Source organism: Manacus candei, unplaced genomic scaffold, assembly GCF_025592945.1.
Source record: "Manacus candei isolate 608988 ecotype Guabito, Panama unplaced genomic scaffold, ASM2559294v1 h1tg000037l, whole genome shotgun sequence".
NCBI lineage: Eukaryota > Metazoa > Chordata > Aves > Passeriformes > Pipridae > Manacus > Manacus candei.
In genome coordinates, this window is record NW_026138085.1 from 2,341,696 (window position 1) to 2,364,507 (window position 22,812).

At 50.4% G+C, this 22,812-nt stretch overlaps 1 protein-coding gene across 1 annotated transcript; it reads right to left on the reverse strand.

Moving 5' to 3' along the window:
* Window positions 1-2,245: 2,245 nt before the first annotated feature.
* On the reverse strand, window positions 2,246-4,939 carry LOC127473832 (protocadherin alpha-2-like). The gene has a single exon (XM_051793935.1). It carries the CDS (start codon window positions 4,855-4,857, stop codon window positions 2,263-2,265), a length of 2,595 nt encoding a protein of 864 aa, XP_051649895.1. The 5' UTR covers window positions 4,858-4,939; the 3' UTR covers window positions 2,246-2,262.
* Window positions 4,940-22,812: the final 17,873 nt, after the last annotated feature.

Genomic DNA, 22,812 nt, shown 5'->3' on the forward strand with positions numbered 1-22,812 from the left:
ACAATCTCCCCTGGCTTCCCCAGTCTCAGATGGAAACGTTACACACCTGGGAGAATACTATTCATAGAGGTGATGTCAGGGCCACTCTAAAGGCAATGGCCATTGATTGCATGCTGTGAAAGATCAACCCAAATGTTGAAAAACACATCAGAGCCAACAACAATAGCTACTGCATAGGAAAAAGGGGTGTTGGGTATGGGTGGGGTTTTTTGGGGGGTTCTGGGTTTGGGGTTTTTCTTTTAAAAAGAGAACTCCCAAATGTTTTTTAAGGGTGTGGCTGCTGATGCAAATATTAACATAACATGAAAACAGGCCAGTGTATGGTTGTGCCACCTCACTGGACAATCTGCCCACAATACAGTTCAGAAACACAAGAAAAGATAAACAAACCCTGCACTTTAGGTCACGCTCCTCTGCCTGAACACTTTCTACTACTAAGTAGAGTAAAAATATACTTGGAGAAAGAACACAGGGAAAGTGTGCAATGACTGCCCTGCTTTCACAATGACTCTGGAGGGTCAGCCAAACAGGAGAAATTACCACTGTGAGGAGAAAGACTGTGAAGTCACAAGTGTCATCCTGCATCCCATCTCTTATGGAGGAGAATCAAGGAGGATTGAGTTCTTGATAAGAAACCACATTTGATACCAGCATGATCAGCAACAACAGCAACAGCCACAGTAAACTGTACCCAGAAGACTGTCCCATGACATGGCCCATGGTCTTCCCGAGGACTTCCAATTCCATCAGACAATTCTTGCCACTGCTCAAGGTCAACCTTAACATCAGGATATGGCCAGGGCCTACTCAGTGTCACTACCACATTCACCTCTGCAACATGTCACTGTCTCCTTCACCACTTCAGGGCTCCCTCCAGCTTTTGTAGACCAGTGTCAGCAACAGGAGCACCACACAAAAAACACAGAGATCGTATCATGTAGACCATGTCCAGCACTCTACTCTTTCTAAAGGTGATGTCAGAACAACTCCAAATGGCAAAGGCATTGATTTCATGCTGTTGTAGAACAACCCAATCACTGACAAGCTCACCAATGTAAAGGATGACATTGTTTCTGTAGGAGAATTCAGGTTTCCCATTTTGTTATCAGGGGTTTTTTGTTGGCTGGTTGAGTTTGTTTTTTGTTGACAGCTCTCCAGGACTGTTGTAAGGACATGGCTCCTGATGCAAATATTCCAAGAACACCATAATAGCCCAGTGTATGTCATGCCACTTCTCTGGCCAGGAAGGGAAAACTGTTCCCATTAATGATAGCACATAAAAACCATACAGCTGATGTTATACACACTGTTCAGCAGACTCCCTGTAGTTGACTCTTCACATTTTCTAGTGCTACAGCTATCCCAGATGGAAATCTTACACACCACAGACCTCTGTTATGCACCTGAAGTGTTACACATCTATTTGTAGACATGCTGTCAGTGTAGCTGCAATGACACCAAGCAGTGATTTCATGCTCTGAGATAAATGCCTGAATAAGGACCACAGCCCTGTAATGGATACCATCTATACAGGTTAATTTGTGTGCTATTTAAGGGAATGTTTCCTGATCAAAAGTCATAACAAATATTGAAAGACTGTCAGAACAGGCCAGTGGCAATCTCCAACCATGAACGGATGTACATAGCACAATTAAGGCAATCGGGAAAAGAAAATTCCCTTTCCTTGGGTCATCATCCTCTGCCTGAACAGGTTATATTACTGTATAGAGAAAAAACATGCAGGGAAAAGAACATAGGAAAAGTCTGCAAAGCTTTCCTCACTTTCATAATGAATAATAAGTCTGCTGGGACAATCACAGGGGAAAACTACACAATGAAGAGAGAAACAGTAGAAGACTCAGTTGCCAGAAGAATCAAAAAGGCAGAGGACAGAGTTTTTGACAATGTTGACATCAGCACGGTCAGGACTCAGCAAAGGTAATAAGGCAGCATGTACTGCCTGGGGTCTGTAACAACCACAGCCTGCCAGTCTTGCACACCTTCAGCAAGCAACAAACAGTACAGGCTACAAAGCTGACACCTCAGGGCTCCTCTCATCGCAAAGGGCAGGGATTTCATTCAAGGCCACAATAATACACACCTAGAGCAGCAAAACTCAGCTCCTCTCAGGTGCCGAAGGACGCTTATTTCGACTGCCCCCTGTTCCCCTCTCCTCCTCCCCCAAGAGTCCTGCACAGGACCTGGTGGCAGATGCAAACATGCCATTGACATCCTTAAGCACCAGCCAAGAACCCTCCGGTCTCAGGCTCCGGGAACAGAGCCCGTGTCACAACAGCACCGGCCCAGAGGGCAGCAGAAAAGAGGTGGAAAAGGGAAGGGTCGTTGGGTGACTGGAATAAAAGCGACCAAGGAAGAGTCACTGACCGTGTCGAGGAGATTGGGCGGCTCCGGCTGCGTGTTCTTGGCCGCGGCGCCGGGCGGCGGCGGGAAGTTGGGGCTGAAAACCATCAGGTCGCTCTTGGCCGCGCCGTCCGCCACGCACAGGCTCCGGCTGTGGCGCTGCGAGTACGACCAGCTGCCCACTTCGCTGGCGCACACCAGCGTCGTGGGCCCGGGCCCCGACAGCACGGCCGCCCGCGGCGCCCAGCGCGACGCCCCGTACAGCACCACGGCCAGCAGGAACAGGCTCGACACGCCGCAGATCGCCACCACCAGCCACACGTTCGTCGCCGCCGCCGCCGACGCCGGCCCAGAGCCGCTCTCGCCGCCCGACAACGAGCGCGCCAGCAGCGACGACGAGCCCGCCGCCGCCGCCAGCGCCGCCTCGCCGCCCTCCACCAGCGACACGCTCAGCGTCGCCGTGGCCGAGCGCGCCGGCTCGCCGTGGTCCCGCACCACGATCACCAGCCTCTGCCGCGGCCCGTCCGCCTCCTCCAGCGCCCGCGCCGTGCTCACCTCGCCGCTGTACAGCCCCACGCGGAACAAGGCGCTCTTGCCCCGCGGCTCCCACAGCTCGTAGCGCAGCCACGCGTTGTAGCCCGAGTCCGCGTCCACCGCCCGGATCTTCGCCACCACCTGACCCGACGGCGAACCCCACGACGCCCACGCCCACAGCGTCCCCGCCTCCCCCGACACCGACCCGGCCTCCGCCCCGCCGCCCGCCGCCGACAGCAGCGCCGGCGCGTTGTCGTTCTCGTCCACCACGAACACCTGCACCGTCGCGTTGCCGCACAGCGACGGCTCCCCCGCGTCCACCGCACGCACCTCGAACTGCAGCACCTGCACCTCCTCGTAGTCCAGCGCCCGCAGCGCCCGCAACACACCGCTCTCCGCCTCCACCGACACGTAGCTCGACGCCGCAACACCCCCCACCGAGCCCGTCCCCGACCCCCACGACCCCGACCCCCCGCCCAACGCGCCCTCCCACAACGAGTAGCTCACGCGCCCGTTGCCCGCCTCGTCCGGGTCCCGCGCCCACAGCCGCGCCAGCTCCGCGCCCGCCAAGTTGTTCTCCCGCGCCAGCACCGTGTACACCGCCTGCGAGAACGACGGCGCGTTGTCGTTCACGTCCGACACCGGCACACGCAGCCCAACGCGGCCGCCCAGCGACGGAGAACCGCCGTCCTCCGCACGCACCTCCACCTCGTACTCCGACACCCGCTCCCGGTCCAGCCACTCCCGCAGCACCAGCGAGTACGACCCCGACAACGTCGCCTCCAGAACGAACGGACCCGACGGCCACACCCAGCACCGCACACGACCGTTCGACCCCGAATCCCGGTCCCGCACGCTCAGCAGGGCCACCACCGTCCCCAGCGACGCGTCCTCGGGCACCGGCACCGACAGCGACGTCACCCGCACCTCCGGCGCGTTGTCGTTCACGTCCAGCACCTCCAGCACCACCTTGCAGTGACCTGACAGCGACGGCCAACCTTGGTCTCTTGCTTCAATGCGAAAATTAAATACATTGACTTCTTCAAAGTCCAGGGCGCCCTTGAGACGGATCTCTCCCGTCTTCTCATTGACCGAAATGACATCTCTTCCACTCGCGGGCATGAAGTTAGTAGAGCTGTAGGTCACCTCACTGTTACTTCCCTCGTCTGCATCTGTGGCGTTCACCCGCCCCACCAGCGTCCCCTCTAATGCATTCTCCGGCAGCTGCACTTTATACACTGACTGGCTGAACTGGGGCGCGTTGTCGTTCACGTCAAGCACCGAGATCAGCAGTTCCATCGTCCCTGTCAGAGACGGCCGGCCCCCGTCACTCGCCGTCAGCAACAACCGGTGCACGGCCAGCGTCTCCCGGTCCAGAGGTTTCGTTAAAACAAGTTCAGGTTCAGTATTTGCTTCATTCGATTTTTGTATATCCAGAGAGAAGTGCTCGCTGGGGCTCAGTGTGTAGGAGAGCTGAGCGTTCGCTCCGATATCTGCATCAGACGCGCCCTCCAGTGGGAACCGGGACCCAGGGAGAGTAGTAAATTCCGCAATGGTGATGTTTTTTTGGGCGGCGGGGAAGATGGGGGCATTGTCATTAATGTCGGTGACCTCCAGCTCCACGTGGAAGACGCGCAGCGGCCGCTCCACCAGCACCTCCAGCCGCAGCGCGCACGGCGCGCTCTTGCCGCACAGCTCCTCCCGGTCCAGCCGCGAGCTCACCACCAGCGCCCCGCTCGCCCCGCTCACCTCCACGCTCGCCCGACGGCCCCCAGGCACCAGCCGCAGCCGCCGCGCCTCCGCCTCGCCCGCCTCCAGACCCACGTCCTGCGCCACACGGCCCACCACCGTCCCGGCCTTGGCTTCCTCCGGCACCGAGTACCGCACCTGCCCCGAGCACAGCGCCCACGCCGCCTGCACCGCCACCACCCGCAACACCGCACCCCACACACACTCGCCCATCGCCGCCGCACACGCCGAGGCCTTCCGACCCCGCACGGGCCCCGCACGGCTCCCAACGCCGCCCGCACGCACCGCCTCCGCTGCCCGGCCCCAGCCGCCCCCCCGCGCTCACAGCCGGGCTCTCCGCCGCACCCACAACGAGCCGCCCACACGCCCTTCCTCAGCCTGCAGCGACACCGTGCGCTGCTCCGCCGCCTCACACGCTCCACACAGCGCCCAAGCCTCCGCATCTCCTCTGCCGGCTCTTCCTACCGTGCTCCTCTTCCTTTCTCTTTTTATTTGCCTGTTTTGTCTTTCCTTGCTCCTCCTTCTTTCGTCCTTCCTCTTCCTTCTTTTATCTTTCTTTCCTTCATTAGTTATATCTTTTCTAGTTTCTTTTTTTCTGTTTTGCTCCTCTTTCCTCTTTATTCTCTTCATTCTCATTTTCGTCCTTGCCGTGCCATGCCCTTCCCTTACTCCCCTTTCCCTTCTCTATTGTTCCTCCTCTCTTCTTTACCCCCGCTGGCAGCTCGTCAGTCACCTCAGGTGCTGCGGTTTAGATCATCAAAGTCGGAGCAATCAGCACTAATTACGGGACATCAGCGCCGGGGCGTGTCTCCAAGGCGGAGATTGTTTGGGACCAATTCCACCGAGGTAAGGTCGGTGCGTGCTGGTCATCTCGACTGTCTCATTTGTCTCTCTCCATTCTTCCTTCTTTGTTTACCCTAATTTCTTCCTCGCCTTTCTCCTATTTTCTCTTATTTGTCTTCTGCTTTGCCTCCTTCCTTTTTTCCTTTCTACCTTCCTTTCTTCTTGTGTACAGTGATACCGTCAGTGCCATGTTACTGAATCAGTTTATGGTTTCTTCCTTTCATCTCTCTTTCCATTTATTACTTCATTCGTCTTTGCTTCTTTCTCTGCATTGTTTCTTCCTTCCTTCTCTTCTTTCTCATAGTCTTCTCTTCCCTGTCCTGCCCTCATTTCCTTACTTTTTGTTTCTCTCTTTGCATCTCATTTGTCTCTTTAACCAACTAGTTTTTCATACGATTATATCACTCTCGATATGGAGCACGGACCTGCCTTTTGACAAGAGCTCTCCTTCCTCTTCCCTGCTGACTTCCATCTCTCCAGATGAGGAACAAACTTGCTGCTTTTCTGCAGTTTATGCAAGACAGAAAGATTATCCCTTGTCCTTCCCTTCCCTCCCCTTTTGGAGTAACGACACACTGTTCAGCACCTGTTATCTCTAAAGAGAATCCACCACCCTCTGATAAACAAGCTCAAGCCCCGGATACTTTGGTATTTGTGCAACAAAAAGGCTTTGATTACACCAAACAACCAGAGGAGTCTTTCCTTCGGGGACTCGAACTCATCCCAGCCCAGCTCTCCAATCCTCCAAGAAGGCTGAAAAAAGCATCGGACCACCACAGCTCCCGAGAGCTCTTCATGTACCTCGATGAAGAGCTATTTTCCACCTGCGTGATGAATAGCAAGCTCTTGCTTTTCCTTTCAGACGGACAAGTTCTGCCAGAACACAGCAAGAACCTCTGTACCCAGGGTCAGAGATCTCCAGCTAGGCAGACATTCCCCAGTTCTTCACCAATGACACAATCCATGTTCTGCACAGCATCTCCTTTCCTCGGGGAAGACTCTTCCCCATTCAAATTCGGCCTCTCTGTGCCAAATCCCCGAGCCCTACTCTGTGCCACTCGGAGGGGAGGATCACTGCCACAGCACACAGATAATGCCCCGTCACAACAAAATAGCTCAGAAATTAAAAGAAACAAAAAAAGTTACTGTCTCCCCTTTCCCACCCCGGCAAAGCCGCTTGTGTGGCTGTCGGAGGATTTTTTTTACCACCACATGAAGATTCAGGGCAAAATCTTCCACCTGCTAACACAGTTCTCGTCTGCTCTCATTCACACCGGCCCCACGGCCACAGCACTTCTCTCTGCCGTCACCTCTGTAGCTCCTGTACACAAACTACGGTTCAAAACATTATTTCATACGATTGTCATACTGACCTTTTTGTGTTCCTGACGGACTGATCTCCGCGGTGCCGCCGGTAAACAAAGAAACCTGTCACTGAAGGTTGTCAGGCTTTCCGTGGACATTAATGATGCTTTGATTCCAGATCCATCCCTGATGCCATTTTTTGTCTGGCTTATGCCATCAAAGCAAAGATGAACTCTTCCTACTGCATCTTTGTAACTTACCTGCATTTCCTTTTCCCGACAAGTGACAGGGTTTTCTCCCCGAGGAAGACATTGAGACAGATAATGTTTCATATCCAAAATCCTGGTGAACTAGGCTTTGAAGATAAAGAGTTGTCTTCCCCTCCAGCACTTCTCTCGAGCAGTGCAGCCCACGGTAAAACAGCAAAAGGAGCCTCTGGCAGACACTGCTTCTGCTGAGGACTCGGATTTATTAAGCCCATTAGCACGTCCCTATGTCATTCCTTACGCCCACACGGGTTTTGTTCTTCTCTTCCATGGTTTAGGTCTGCAGACTTGCTCTCATTGCCATAGACCACAGGTAAACAGACACGAACAAACCCGTCCTACCAAGTAGAACAGCATTTGTTAACTTCTCCCAAGTGCAGGCACTTGAATTGATCTTTTTGATAACAGAGAACTGGTGAGAAAGACCCTGCACAGCACGATTTTTGCCAAGTTGATCTGGAGACACGTTCCCAACCTCTTGAATTTCCTGGAGTTTTCCGTCGGTTTGTTTTGATTTCTGTAGCAAAAGGAAATAAAGATTTGAGTAGAAATCACTGTCTTGACTCAAGGGAAAGTAGTAATGCTGGGGTAGATCTTCTATCAACAAATTAATCACATTTGCTCCAGATGAGTCCCAGACGAGAGGTGTTTAAGCAGGACAGATTTTGGGTTTTGGCTTAGTTTTTTTTGGCTTGTTTGTTTGGTTTTTTTGTTTCGTTATGTTTTGGTTGGGTTTTGGGTTTGTTGTTTGGTTGGTTGCTTTGGTTTTCATTTTTGTTGTGGGTTTGTTGCTTCGGTTTTTATTTTTGTTGTGGGTTTGTTGCTTCGGTTTTTATTTTTGTTGTGGGTTTGTTGCTTCGGTTTTTATTTTTGTTGTGGGTTTGTTGCTTCGGTTTTTATTTTTGTTGTGGGTTTGTTGCTTCGGTTTTTATTTTTGTTGTGGGTTTGTTGCTTCGGTTTTTATTTTTGTTGTGGGTTTGTTGCTTCGGTTTTTATTTTTGTTGTGGGTTTGTTGCTTCGGTTTTTATTTTTGTTGTGGGTTTGTTGCTTCGGTTTTTATTTTTGTTGTGGGTTTGTTGCTTCGGTTTTTATTTTTGTTGTGGGTTTGTTTTGTTTGGTTGCGTTTTTTTTCCTCCCACGCTTATCTTCTTGCTAAATTAATTCACTTACCTTGAATAAGTAGATCTTCTCTGGAGAAATATTTCATGCCATATTAACGGGGAGGAAAATGTAATGCTGAGGTCAGCAAATTTGATTGACAAGTATCTTTAGAGCTGTACCAGGGTCTAGGTTAAGCTTGCTGTATGTAAAATGTAGTAGGATGTTTTAAATCAGTAAAGCAGCTGTTACTGAGATGACCAACACTGGCGTCAAGGATACAGGACTCGGTGCCCCTTCTCCTGGGGTCTGAACACCTCTCTGTATCGTTTTCATATCCACCAAGTAGCAGCTTCTCTAAATGGTCCCCCAATGCCGGAGATCTGAGCTTAGCTAGTGAAAAACGTGCAGTGAAACAGATAAAGAATCCAGGATCACCTACAGGAAGAGTTGTTTCTTGCTTCCTCAAATCCAGACCACGAGAGATTCTTGTATTCTGATGAAATCCAGCTACTACCTGAGTAGCAGTGTAGTAGTGGATGACATTGGCAGATCCTTATGCACTGTAGCATTGCACTACTCCCACAGATGTCCAGTTAAGTTGTTTTTTATACCACCTGCATCTATATGATGAGAAGTCCCGAAGGTCACAAAAAAAAGCTGAGATGATCCTACAAAAAGCAACCGAGATGGTGGAAGGCTTAGTTTAGCTGCTTCAACTTCGGTCTGTCTCAGAGCATGACCAGTGCCTCTGACCGAGCAGCAAGACGTGAAGAGTGGTGATCCATACCGAGAATCTGTAAAGAAAAATCAATACAAACTACTCACCTTTACACCCTGAAAGCCTGGGCGTTGCTCTGAGCCTCCTTCGTTGGGCAGGAAGGGATGAAAGCCTAATTAAAGACCTGCAAAATAATAACCACGTGTTTCGACATCCGAAGTTCAGGTCATCCACCAAGAGCTCGCGGAGTGACGGCTGGACTCCCGGAAAAGCAGGTACAGCGAACACAAATCAGAAGGTTTGTCTTCCTGTCGTTCTTTAGACAGCAGAGAGACACACGGACTTTTCGAGGGATGTTTGGAACGCTCTGTTTCAATCCCCGATGAAATGACTTCAGTTACACCTCGAGACAAGAAATGGAGAATCGGCAAGAGACGGTAAAGCAGCAGCTGGGGGAAAATCGCTCCCGTGACAAAGGACACTTCCAGCTCTACCATCCCGAGTAGGAAAGTGCCGCACAGCAGCTCCACATCAGCCGGCTAAGGGCGACTGTCTCCGTCGTTTGGGGATCCGGAAAGAAAAGCCCGTCCCCTCCTGAAGGGCAGGCGAGCTCCGAAATCACAGCGTCGGATTTATCTTCGGGTCCTTTTCGCCTCTTTTAACGTAGTTGGGCGGTTAGAGCACGGCACAGAAAAGCCGGGGCCAGGTTTCAAAGCCTCCTGAGACCGAAAGCTTTGAAAACAGCATCTCATTAAAGAGCGCTCTAATCACTAAGAGAGGAGTTGCTCGCATGGGTCCCATCGCTTCTTCGGCGGGGCATTCCGCCCTCGGCAATGCCGCTGGGGGCCGAGGAAGGGGATGACCTGGTGACACCCACCAGGGTTTAGTCTTCCCTTCTGCACATCACCCTCGGCAACGGCCGAATATAACGGGGGCAGGCTCGGAGAGCATGGAAAGGACACTAAACCCGTCCATTTCCACCTCTGTCACGGGGATGCTGGCAGAGCTGGGGCCCCGGCCTTCCTCGGGAAGCTGCCGGCGATGCTCGTCGTCGCTCCCGCAGACGCTGCTGCCGCTCGGCCGGTGACCGGACCCGCCGCAGGACCCGCACAAGGGTCCTGCTCCTGGCCCCGAGCGGCCCCGCTCTCCTCGGGAAACCCAGCGCCTTGTCCGCTCCTTCATCCCGGCGAGCGGCCCGGCTCCCCCGCCGCCATCTGCGGGAGGAGAAGGGCGGCACCGGTCGGAAAAGGGCATTAATAAAATATATTAAATAAATAAATAAATATCAATAATAAAACAACATCAGCCACTTCCAAGGCGCTCCCCAGGGCAGCGCGTCCGCCTCGGGCTCCCACGGACCCTCCCGGTGCCGGGGCGCTCCGAGCAGCCGGCGGATCCCGCCTCCCTCCGCCTCCCTCCTCCGCCTTCCCGGCAGCTTCCCGGAAGCTCCCGGCAGCCTCAGCTCCACCTCCCGCCGCCGCGGCAGCTCCGGGACCGGGATCACCGGCGGGAGCCGCTGCCGTCGCCCCGAGCGGCTCCGGGCTCTCGCTCATCCCCCGCGGGCGGTCCAGACCCTGCCGGGCGGCGGCTCTTCCCTCGCTGTCTCCCTCTTCTGTCGCTCGAGGTTTCGTCCTCAAGTGCCCTGTATTTCGGCTGGAATTCCTCCGAGTGGCGTTTATAGGAGCCGGGATTTTCTCACGTGCTAAGGGGTTTAGGGGCATGGTGCCTGCCCAGTCCTGAGTTCTCCCTCTAAGGATATATATCTCCTTGTACATATATATGTATTAAGGATACAGATAAGGATATAAAGACAGAAGGAGGATGTCCTCCAGCACAAACGTTTTGGCTGCTCATCCCACGATGAGAGCTCATGCGATAACCCCTCCACGCCCCCAGCCTTGCTCATTTAACATAAGTGACATCCAAGCATTCACAGCGCCCCAGGGGTCCCCGTTTTCCCGGGGGACAGCCGGCCCCGAGCCCCGGCGGTGGGCTGAACCACAGAATATACTGAGTTGGAAGGGACCCACAAGTCCCTCCCCTGTGCCCCTGACGATCACCAAACACTCTTTGAGTTCTGTCAGCCTTGGTGCTGTGCCCACTGCCCTGGGGAGCCTGGTCAGTGCCCACCCATCCTTCTTGGGGAAGAATCTTTTTCTAGGATCCAACCTAAACCTCTCCTGACATTCAGGCCATTCCCTCGTGTCCTGTCCCTGGTCCCCACAGAGCAGAGATCAGTGCCTGCCCCTCCTCTTTCTCTCCCAAGGAAGTTGTAACTGCAGTGAGGTCTCCCCTCAGTCTCCTCCAGCTGAACACACCAAGTGCCCTCAGCTGCTCGTCACACGGCTTCAAATCAAGGTCCTTCTGCATCCTCGTTGCCCTCCTTTGGACACTCTCTAATGGCTGAATATCTTTCTGCAATTGTGGTGCTTCAAGCTGCCCCAATATTTCAGGTGAGGCCGTCCCAGGTCAGAGCAGAGCGGGACAATCCCCTCCCTGATGCCCTCCAGGACAGGGATGTCCCTCCTGGCTTCCAGGGCACTGCTGACTCAGGGCCAATTTGCCGTCGACCAGGACCCCCAGATCCCTTTCTCAGCACTGCTTTCCGGCCTCTCATTCCCAGTCTGTCCCTACATCCGGGGTTGCCCCTTCTCAGGTGCAGAATCCGGCACTTCCCGTTGTTGAATTTCACATGGTTGGTGTTTGCTCAGCCCTCTAATTTGTTGAGGTCCCTCTGCAGGGCCTCCCTGCCTTCGAGAGAGCCAGCAGCTCCTCCCAGTTTTGTGTCGTCTGCAGACTTGCTCAGCATCCCTTCGAATCCTGCGTCCAAGTCAGTGATGAAGATGTCGAGCTGCCCTGCCCGCCTCTTCCCTGCTCAGCGCTGGGAGGAGCTGAGCTGAAAATCCTCTGAGAAAACACATCAGTCACCGTTAGAGGTGGAGCATAAAACGTGGAGAATAATTTTTGTGGGCGGCAATTAGCACTGATCCAGAGGAAAGGCGGGCGAGATCGGCTTCCCCGCCCTGGGGTGGGGACACAGGGCACCCCTGGGACCGGGGGTCTCCCTGGACCAGGACCCTTTGGAAAGGATCTCGAAAGAGAGCCTGAGTTCCCAGGGAGCTGGCCGAGCCTGCGGGGCTGGAGAGATGACGCTGGGCCTGAATTCCAGTTCTCTGGGGATCCCTGCAGGATCCTGTCCGGGGGATGGGGGAAGCCCCGTGTTGTCCCGCTCTGGAAATGCCGTGCGGAGCCCAGGAGCTCCGGGAGCCCGGCTGAGCGATCCCATCGCCTTTCATTTGCTAAGTTCATTCCCCAGACACCATTAGAGCTGCCGCTCGGGAGCAGATGGTTCCCCTCCGTCCCGAGCTTCATCCTGGACAGATTGCATACAATTTATTAATAACCCAACAGATGCTCGGGCACTTTCCAGCTCAGATTATATTTCCTGATTGCTGAAATCCCGGCGCGGGGGAGCTGCTCATTTATCTTCCACCGTTCCTCTTTGTGCCTTACCAGCACCAGGGGGCAAAGGGTGAAATTCGGGGGTGTGTTCCCTCGCCCCAGCGTATAAACGTGTATTTATTATTCAGCGTGTAAACGTCCGGGGACTGAACGTGGTCTGATGCCAGCCTTGGTTCGGCCCTCCCAGCCTCGTGTCCTGGGGAGAATCGACTCTACGCGGTGCCGGGGTCGCCCCATTTCCCTCGGGCACAGCTCGAAGGAGCCGTCGGGACCCTCCGGTGCTGCTGCCAAGGCTCCCGTTAGCTCCCATCAGCAGCCCGGCCCGCCAGTGTCTGGCAGGAAGCGACGTGTCGTGATTCCCAGGAAAACATCAGGGACTTGTGCCCTTTACTTCCCCTCTCGGAGGTGCTTTCCGAACTGTAGGGATTGCAGTATCCAGGTGAAACTAAAACAACCCCATGAAAAAAGCCCTCGGCATGAACTCCCCCAGCCTTGGGCAGTACGGCCAGTGAGACGAGCAGAGCTGAGGGCCAGCAACCTCTTCTTCCTCCCGAACACGGGTTCTTAAGAAAGGAATATTTGTGTTTTAAGGAGGGGGATGTGTGAGGGAAAAATGCTTATGCCCTGGGAGACCCCCCTCCCGGAACAAGATAAAATGCTCTGAGCTCCAGAAAAAGCCATCACCGACCTTTCAGCAACACTACGTTCAATTTTAATGTATAAAATGGGCTTTTCTTTGCTCTGCGGGGAGAAGCACAAAAGCAGCAGGTTGTTTATCCTACTGAATAAACTAAATGCTGGTCTCTGAGGGATCTTATGCAAACCACTTACCTTGAAACACAACCCCACGGGAAAGTGAGCTATGAAGAGAGGCATGGTTAATGTTTTACATCTTCCAAGCAGCATCCAAGCGCCTGGTTCAGCACCAGTTACCATCAGGTACCACGGAAGGAAGGTAGGGGCTGTGGCTGTAATTAGGAATGCAGGAATCTCTTTTAAGGTAGCAGAGGATTTGGGGCTGGAGTTCAGTGAAGCATGGCGTGGGGGTTAACCCTAGGGGCTGGAGGCTTAAATTAAGTCTTGAGGCTGAAGGTTAATTGTTAAAGTGAGAGTTTGGAGGGTAAGTGCATTTGTTATTAGGATGCACTCCACAGTGTAGCTTTAAAATAAAAATAGGCAATCATTTCTGCTCAGTGGTAAAAGGCACTTCACTTTCTGTGAATGCAGGTGAGAGACGCTCTCAGCAATAACAGCAGAAGAATATTAAAGTCTGTTACATTTTTCATAGCCCCTGACATTTGCAATATAATTCCACTCCCTTGCCTTCACCACGCTCCCCATGCCAAACAGATTTAGTGCAGGGGGGAGTTTTCTTCATTTCAGCCTCTGTAAATAAAGTGAGAGAATTATGCAGTTGCAGGAAAAATAATTCCTTGCTCTACAGCACTAGGGAAGAGCTCCATGAAATGATGCCATGGAAAGGGGAATCAGGGTGTAAAAGCTGGAGAGGTTGTGTTAAGATGGCCAGAGAACACGATGAGAAGGAGGGAGGGTGGGCTACCAGAGACTGAGCTCTTTGCAGTTTCAGGTGGAATTCACATAATACCTTGCACCCTCCATCCATAGCAATTTTATTTCCTGTCCATAGGTTCCTCTAATAGCTCAGATTTCCTGAAATGTCCACCACAAAGGGAATGTGGGGAAATTCCAACAATGGTACAGGTTTCCTGATCAGATAATGACTTTTTATCCAGTTCTCAGTGTTCTGTCCATCTTTCTTCCTTCATTCAGTAACAACAACAACAAATATTCTCTCATGGCAGAAATTCTTAAATTCTTAAATTCTATTAAATTAGACAGATTTCTACCCATAGTTTTTTTCTTTCCTGTTGCTGCACACCAGCTGTGCAGGTCCTGAATGCCATCTCCTTTGTTCTTTCACAGACCTCCAAAATACTGATTTCCTTGATGGGTTTCCTAGGCCAGGTCACAGAATGAAGCAGAGAATGAGCAAAACCTGCAACAGCAACAAAACTATTTTCTTTCTTGATAAATGTTCTTCAATCACTCAACACTTTGTGTCACTGACAAACTGTCACCACAGTGAGTAAGTCCCGTGCACATTCTAAGGGAATGTTGTAATTATATGATCTGATGCTGTTTTGCCAATTTTCAGTCCTGACTTCCTCATTAATAAAATCGAGAAAAGGGAAATACAAGCATGGCCAAAATTACAAAATTGCCAAGTAGGACCTTGTAACAAAATGAACAAAGTCAGAAGCATTCACTTCTTAAATTTTTCCCTTTTTTTTTTTATCACAAGTGCCTTGTGAGTGAAAGGCTCATCTGTATTGTTCCACCACTTGGAGGACAGACACATCCATAATGACCAAATGGAAGTGTCCTCTGAAAGACCAGCCAGACAAACATGCAGGAGAGAACTCAGCTGGGAACTTCAGCTCTCCCCAGAGAAAGGGCATGTGGAAATGTCTGGGGAAGAGAAAAAGAGGTGAGGAACCAGGGCTCATGGGGTAGCTATTCCAAGTGGGAAAAATTAATTACCTGGTTTTGACTGTATAGATTTCTAAGCAGGCACTGGTAGTGATGAGTGTGCAGGGCTGGGCCCTGGGGGTTTTCCTTGTACAGTTTGACAGGAAGGCACAAGATTCCCTTGGCACAAATTTGCTGTATGGTACAAATCTGGTACAAGCGTCTGCCCACACAGAAAGGGTTGAATTATAAGTGATTCCAGAGGCTTGGAATTGAATTATAAGTGATTCCAGAGGCTTGGGCAGTTTGGAAAACTGCTGGAACCAGCTGGTCCTCTTCCACTTATGCTAGGTCACACCACAGTCTCAGCTAAAATTCCTCTCCCTCTCCCTCTCCCTCTCCCTCTCCCTCTCCTCTATGCCTTATAATACCCAGATTTCCAGCATTTAAGCTCAGGTGAATGATCCTGACACAGTCATGGAGACACTTTCCTCTGCTCAAGCAGTGCCAAAATTACAAGGTTGCCCAATATTTGCAGTGGGAGACCGAAAATTCGGGTGGGTCAGCAGAGCCTGGCTGGGGCAGGGCATGGCTGGGGCAGGGCACATCCAGTTTGCTTGATAGCTATGCAGAACATTGCCCTGGGCTATATGTTGTATGCAAATGTGATGCAAATATTGAAGTGTCCAAATTGCCTCATCTCCTGCTGTGGCCACAGCAACACGTCTGTCCCTTTTGGGTTAAGGAAAAGAAAAAGCTGTGAGCACAGAATCCCAGAACAGCGTTTGGAAGAGATCTCTGGACAACACCTAGTGTGTCACGTTGTGTCCCCTCCCTCTGCTCAGAGCAAATTGCCCAGGACTGAATCCAATCAGTGATTTTACTCCTCGTGTTCATTTCCTCAGGGTCAGCTTTCAGCATCTGGAGGCTGAAAAAAAGTGGATTTATTTGAAGAGCTTTGCTTGGTTTGTTTTGTTGGAGATGTGTCCGCATCATTCTTGTTTCAGAGGTCTTTCTGTGTGCATGAGCTTAAAAATGTTCCCTGTCTTTGTCAAGCCTGCTGCTCTCTGCTCATCTTTAAGGCAACAACCAGCTGTGTGTGTGCCAGAAGATTTTACTGGAAAAAAAAACCATAAAGCAGCAAGCAATCCAGTTAAGCCAATGAATGACAGCACCACAACCCCAGCCTTGAAAGCACTGAGAGCTGCATCCAGACTGATGCTTAATTTGCCACCGAAATAAATAAATAAATCAAGCCTTAAGCACCCTGAGGTTCATCAGGGAAACAAAAGCCAGTGCAGATTAGCAGACTCCTCACTTGTAACTGGGGAAAAAAAGATAACTGAAGCCTGGCTCACAACCTCAGCCTCTGTAACAAACACAGATACCACAGTCCACTGTATTTTGCAAACTGCAGAGTACCAGGGACTGCAAATTTCCATCAGCCACCATGGTTAGTCTTGCAGCATGGACACCTATCCCTGGTTTCTAGTTGTTTTTCTTCATTCCTCCACATTTTGGGCTCTTTTGGGCAGAAGCACACTCAGACCTGCCTCTCATGTCTCTGGTTTCTGCCCAGGGTCTTTGTCCAAAGGGCTCACTAGAAACCTGTAGCTTCAGGGATCCTGCAGCTGCTTTATTTGTTCCAAAGAAGATCACACAACTCTGTTTACCCGATTTTTTGCTATCACAAACTTCTTGTCAGGCTTAGCCCACTGCCTTATATACCACTTCTTTGCTTTCCCACTGAATCCCGGAAAGAAACCAGACACACAATCCTAATGAAAAGCTCGGCATGTAAAGAGAGGATTTATATTTCACTTCTAGTCTTTGCTATTGGTTTTACAAGTGATTGCTCATCAGAAACCAATTACCCCAGAAAGGCTTGGGTTTGGGTCCCTACTGATGTTAGCAGGATGAATAGCCTCATTTACAATCTCTCAACTGGAAAACAAAAAGTAATGATAATAAAAAAAAAAAAAAGTCTTTTCTAATTCTCTCTGCCTCCATTGTAATTCACAAGAAAATTAAACTAATAACTCTCTCTGTGAGCGTGTTATGCAGATGCCAGGAGTCAGGGATAAATGTATGAAACTATCCCAGGGAAAGTCCCCCGGGAAGGAACCTCTGAGCAGACAACTATTACGCCTTGCAACACTCAGAGCTTCTCCAGCAATGCAATCTGTGCAGAGGGGAGGCTGTTTCATTTTCTTTTCTTCTCCCTCCCCTCTTTTTCAATTGAATTCCATTTGCAGGCAGCAAAAACTTCCATGATTTTTCTGCTGGGCTCATTTCCCACTCCATCTCCATTTCCCATTTGTGTATAGGAGCCCTTTATGAAAAAAATTCTCCATGCCAACAGAATGAAGTTTTTCAGGAGTGGCTCCCAGAGTGGTCTTCCTTCCTAATTCCTTCAGTAGACACATAGGAAGGCTTGGGGGATGACACAAGAGTCCCCTCTGTATTCCCAAGTTCTGTGCTTTGATTTGTCCCTGCAGCTCACATCCAAGTTTTTAATTTTATTCTCTAAAATAAGTTGTAACATTAAAGCAAAGTCTGTAACTTGTTCCTGGTGATCTCCAAGGAAGGAGGAGCAGGAATGATCTTCTAGTTCCTCTCTGCTAGTTCCTCCCTGGCAAGACTGGCAGTGTCTTGCTGGTCAGTCGTGATGCCCCACGTGGATCCACCCCGTTTTTTGGACACCACAACACTGGACATGGGATGGCAAAGTAAGCACAAGCACATCAGACAGGATGGTTCTGTCCCTGCTGGGTGCTGGTGGGGTTGTGCATTGTGTGAGTAACATGGAGGACACACCATTTCACCAGGGATTTGGCAGTTTTGCGGCCAGATCTTCATGGATCTTCGTGGATTCACAGGATGACTGAAAGAGAGAGGGATGCCTGGAAGTGATTGGGTCAGCCTTCTGCTCAAAGCAGGGTCAGATTTGATCCAACCTTACTAGGAAGCCACAGCAGATATAAAGCTTGGGCCCAAAGAGAGGCAGAGAAAAGGGTCAGAGGGTGAACCCTGCAGTGACAGGAGGAGAGTGGTGGAGTCTGTTCAGATACCAAAGGGACATGACCATCATGGGGTGTGACATCTGACAGGCACTGAGGGAGCTAAATGGCTCGTGTCATGTGGCACAACCAGCCAAGAGGACTCTTGGGGAACATGGGAAAAGGATTCAGCCCCAGATGACCATCCTTTTGATGATCTCCTTACGTGCTGGGACAGCTGGCAGACTATCTTGCAGGGAGAGATTAAGAGGAAGGGGTGGTTTAGGTAAGCAAATGGAATATAATATTGCATTTCCTGGAAAGAGGGGAAAATAAACTTTAGTTTTAGGAACTGGTTTCAGGATTACATTCCTAAAGTTTGGTCTTCCAGAGGAGACTCAAAGCAAATGGCAAACCTGTTCCTCTGGTCTCTGATAAAATACCACTGTCAGACAAGTGTAAGGCTTTGTCTCCACCAAATGATATTAGAGGAAGATCAAGGGGGAGAGTGAGGACAAGATGGATCATACAGGTGGGATTGAACCCCATGTTAAACTCCTTACATTTAGATCCCTGTGTGAATATGTTCCATCTGTACTCTGGGAAGCTTTGGAGATTTAGTCAATAGAGATTGAACAACTGCAGAGCAAGTGCAGTGATAAATAAATCCTAGAGCCCTCAGCCTTCACCCTTGGCAGTACAAAAAAATCTTCCTGTTAGTTAAAGCACCAAGAAATATGGGCATGGACTTAGGAGGAGAATCATCAAACAAGCCAGGCTCCCCTGTGATGCTACAATCTAAACTAACCTCTGAATTTCAGACAGTCTTGGGCTGAAAAAATCCCTGTGTAGAGATCTGAGTTATTGTCTGCACCATGCTGAACTCCATTGCTTTTTTAGTGGAAGATTTGGATACAGAAATTGGGTGACTCATTGCAATTGAACAGAACAAATTCAGACAGCTCATCTTTTCTCTGGGTTCACATAACAATTTAACCCCGATTTTTTGATTTCCCATGCAGCCTGTTATCACAGAGCCTCTGCATCCTGGCCTAGCAGAAATCCTACTAATGCTCATAATAATTTTCTTGATTGATGGTTGCTTTTCCTGCTTCTTCTTCCTTTGTATGCTTTATTCTCTATGCAGGCAAAATGTATGATAAGATATTTCTGGAGCTATTTAATGATATTTTCTGTTGTAGGCATTACCCAAATGGACGGATTTGATGTGAAGACTTTAGTGACCCTTCTGGGAATCTTCACTCTTTCTTCATTTCTTCTGATGCATTTTTTTTTCACCTGTTGTTGCAGATATTCCTAGCAATGAATTAAAATTAATATCTCATCAGAAGTGCCTGCAGATCCTCTGGATGTATTTCTGATAGCTGACTGCACAAATGTTTTATTTTTCAATCCGTTTAACATGAACTTGTTTGCCCTGCTTCCCAGCGCTGGAGAAACACTCTGAATTCTGAATGCTGAAAGAAAAAAATCGCTGCTATTGTTTAAAACATGCAAAAATATATCATTTATTCAAATGTAAGTTTTGTAAGCCATTGAATTTCATGGGAGACGAATCATTAGTCAAAGTGCAGACTGCACTAGGGGTCATATTTAATTTATTTTCAAAGCCTTCATTTGTGCTTTTTGGTCCAGTGTGTCATAAGTTATTCAATACACAAAGGTGTCTACTTATGTCTCACAGTAATTAAGCTGATTAAGTCATATTATCACTAACAAGGAGCATTAATTCCACTTGAGTGAACGCTGCAAACAGAGCCAGTGACATTTCCACCACTTAGAGTGAAAACACATTAGAGGCGAACTGGGAAGCAAAAGCTTCCCTCAGCCCTGGCCTGTTCCTCCATCTGATCTCTGTGGTGGAGTTGGCAACTGATGTTTTCAGAGCAGTAAAGAAAGAAAAGGTGCAAAGGAGCAGAGCAAATCAGCACGTGACAGTCACGCAGATGTTTCTCAGTGTGGCAGAAGCTAAATTATTATGAGAGAAGCTAAAGGATATTCATTTCTACAAAACATGTACTGAGATCAAAAAAGGAAACAGGAGGAAGGGATCCAGCCAGAAACAGCAGAGTGCTCTGTGTGGTGAGGGCAGGGAGATATTTAAGACACTGAGACAGTTTGAAAAGAAATCAAAATGGACTTTGACCCAGTCTTGGCTAAATTAAGGTGTGTTTGTTCCAGCATCATCTTCAGGTGAGAAGAGAAGAGAAGAGAAGAGAATTTCTAGCATCTTTGGAGGCTGTGATTAACCACTGAGTGCCACAGACTGGGCTACATGCAAAACCCTCCAAGGTCCACGCACTGATCCCTGTGGATTTTAGCTCTGTCCTGCTGATACTGAGCCTTCTGGGATCTCAGACCACCTGTATCCATGGCTTTTCCCAGCCTGATCCAACTACAGTCAGGGTGCTGTGTCCCTGCTAAGGTTTCCTGGGAGATTCACTGGCTGCTCCTTGGCTCTGTGCGTGGCAGACAGGAGTAGAGCTGAGCATCAGCCTCTCTGGTTCTTTCCCTCTGGCCTCTTTTCTCTCTACCTCTGGATTCATTTTGTCTCTTTGGGATCCACTTTCAAGCCATTACAGAGATATAAGTAACGTTTCCATCCAAGCAGCCTATTCAGCAGCAGCAAGTTTTGTGCTGGTGCCCAGAAGCACTGTGTGCCTGCCTCCCATGGCCTGAAGCATTTTGCAGCCAACTGCACCACATGGCAGCTTTCCCGCTGTCCTAGAAGCAAATCTCAAGCTGGCTGGCAGGCCCCTGAAAGCCAAATTTGCCTCTGGATCTCCGAGAGAGCTGGAATGTATGAGAGGGGTATACAGCGAGCGTTCTGCTGTGCAGATCTCCAAAGGGGCTCTCGTGCCCAGTGCATTACCAGGCTCCAGAAACCAGCTAATGCTCATCAGCTGTGCAGGAGTGTAAGCACAAGGAGAGTTGTAAAAATAACTAGTTGTAGGGCAAAGACCTTGCATTTTTAATGAGACCCTGTCCCCGTGGGAGATCTTCAAAGGAGATCTCATCTATTAGATGGACGATTCTGACCAGACATGCCCTTTGAAGAGGGATAGTAGTGTGGTTGAATTAGATTTATGCAAGTGCTCTCTCCCCTGAAGCAAGTCCCTTTTTATTGTCCTTTTTGTCAATATGGTGATTGAAATGAAAGATTGAAACTGAGCTCTTGTCAGTGCAGGTTTTCCTTCAACTAAGCAAAAGGGGATCCTCAGGAAATGTGGGGTGTTGGGGCCTGAGCTGGGCACTGTTCAGCTCAAATCCCTTTTGGAAGAGACCTGACCTGAATATGCAGACCTGGGGGTCAGCAAGAGGCACAGATGTGTGTGTGTGTGTGTATCCAGTTCATCCCATGGGCTGAGAGGATGGTCAGGAGTAATGGAGAGGAGGGGGAGGCAATTTACAGTTGAAGCTCGGTAGTGGGGGTTAAAAAAAGCCAAGAAAATACACTGGAGAGTGACACACGCACAGGGAGGCGGCAAAACCTGTCCCCTTGCTTGTTCAACCCCATGATTTTCCAAAAACAGAGATGCAAAGTGTCACTTTCAAATGCCTGTGGTTTGGGGGGTCAGTTCTGAGCTCCATTTCCCTTTGGGAAGCCACACTTGGGAACCTGGCACAAAACACTGTCTCCATGAGTTTGTTTTGATCCTGGATGCCATGAGGCACTGGGTGTGCTGGGTGCTTTTGCTTTGTGAGCTGGAACACAGCAAATGCCTTGGCCCTGCTGCAGAGGGGCTGTGGCTGAGCCCCCACGAGCTCACTGCAGAGGGGCTGCAGTCCTCTCCCAGTGCCTGACCAGCACCACCTACAAATGCAGGGAAGATACTGCCAGAGCTAATCCAGGGAGAGGGGGAGATGCTCTCTGCCCCGCAGGGAGTCAGGTCCATTTGATGCTTTTATTACTTCTTGAGGCTGTTATTAATCTTATTGTATCACTTTACATAATTCCCTTGTTCTTTTGAAGCAGTGGAACAGGCTAATGCTGTACAGAGGTCTCAGGCAGTGGCTGTTTGGGGTTCTTTTTTACCCTTAGCACTCTCTAGAGACCCTTGAAGAATGCACTTGGCAGCATAAAATCCTTCATCCTACCGTCTAATTGGGACAGGGAATATTTCATCCACCCGCAGTCAGGCAGATGTGAGCTGGGACTGAAGTCACCAGCAGCAGTCAGGTCCCTTTCATGTCCAAAGCACTGTCCTCCTGGGCCCCTTTGGACTCCCACAGGGCCCCTTTGAGTGCTTCCTGCCCCCCACTTCCACTGAGGAGCAAGTTGGCCACTTGTAGACAAGGACTTTTCTGGGTTAATCCCAAAAGCCGCATTGCAGCCTCCCCAAGCCCTTGAGCAAGGAGGGGGTAAGAGAAGGACAGTCATGGAGTGGCCACCTCAGGACTTCATCCGAAGGTGAACTGCTTCCCACATCAAGCCCAGAGTAATCCCACCACCAGACACAGGCCTGCCTATCCCCAGGGAGCTGGTCCCTACGCCTGGCACACATCCAGGTTATCTCTGGCTCCTGAGGCAAGCTGGTGTGGGGTGAGCATCCAGGGCAAAGCTTAAATGAAGCAGAGAAAGCAGAATAATAGCAATGAGACAACAGTGCCAGATCCAGCCCCTCTCCCAGGCAGCTCAAAGCCCTGTATGCTCATGCCTTGGTGCAAACCCCTCTCTGCCCAAGCTGGAGCACGGAGCAAGGAGCTGTGTGACAATTCCATCTCCTTCCAGCCATGACCCCAAAGTACTCCTGAATCCCTGGGAGGAGGGAAGGCAGCCTTGAGCCCCCAGAATCCAGGGGAAGGAAATAAAATGAGCTTTTGGCATAAATGAATAAAATGCTGGTCCAGAACTCAGGAGGCCAGAGGGCCACACGTATCTCCTGGAGCTGGGAGCGCTGCTCCAAGGGCTGCACAGCCATCCCTGCTGTCATGTGAAGTTCAGGGACAGCCAGGAGCCAGG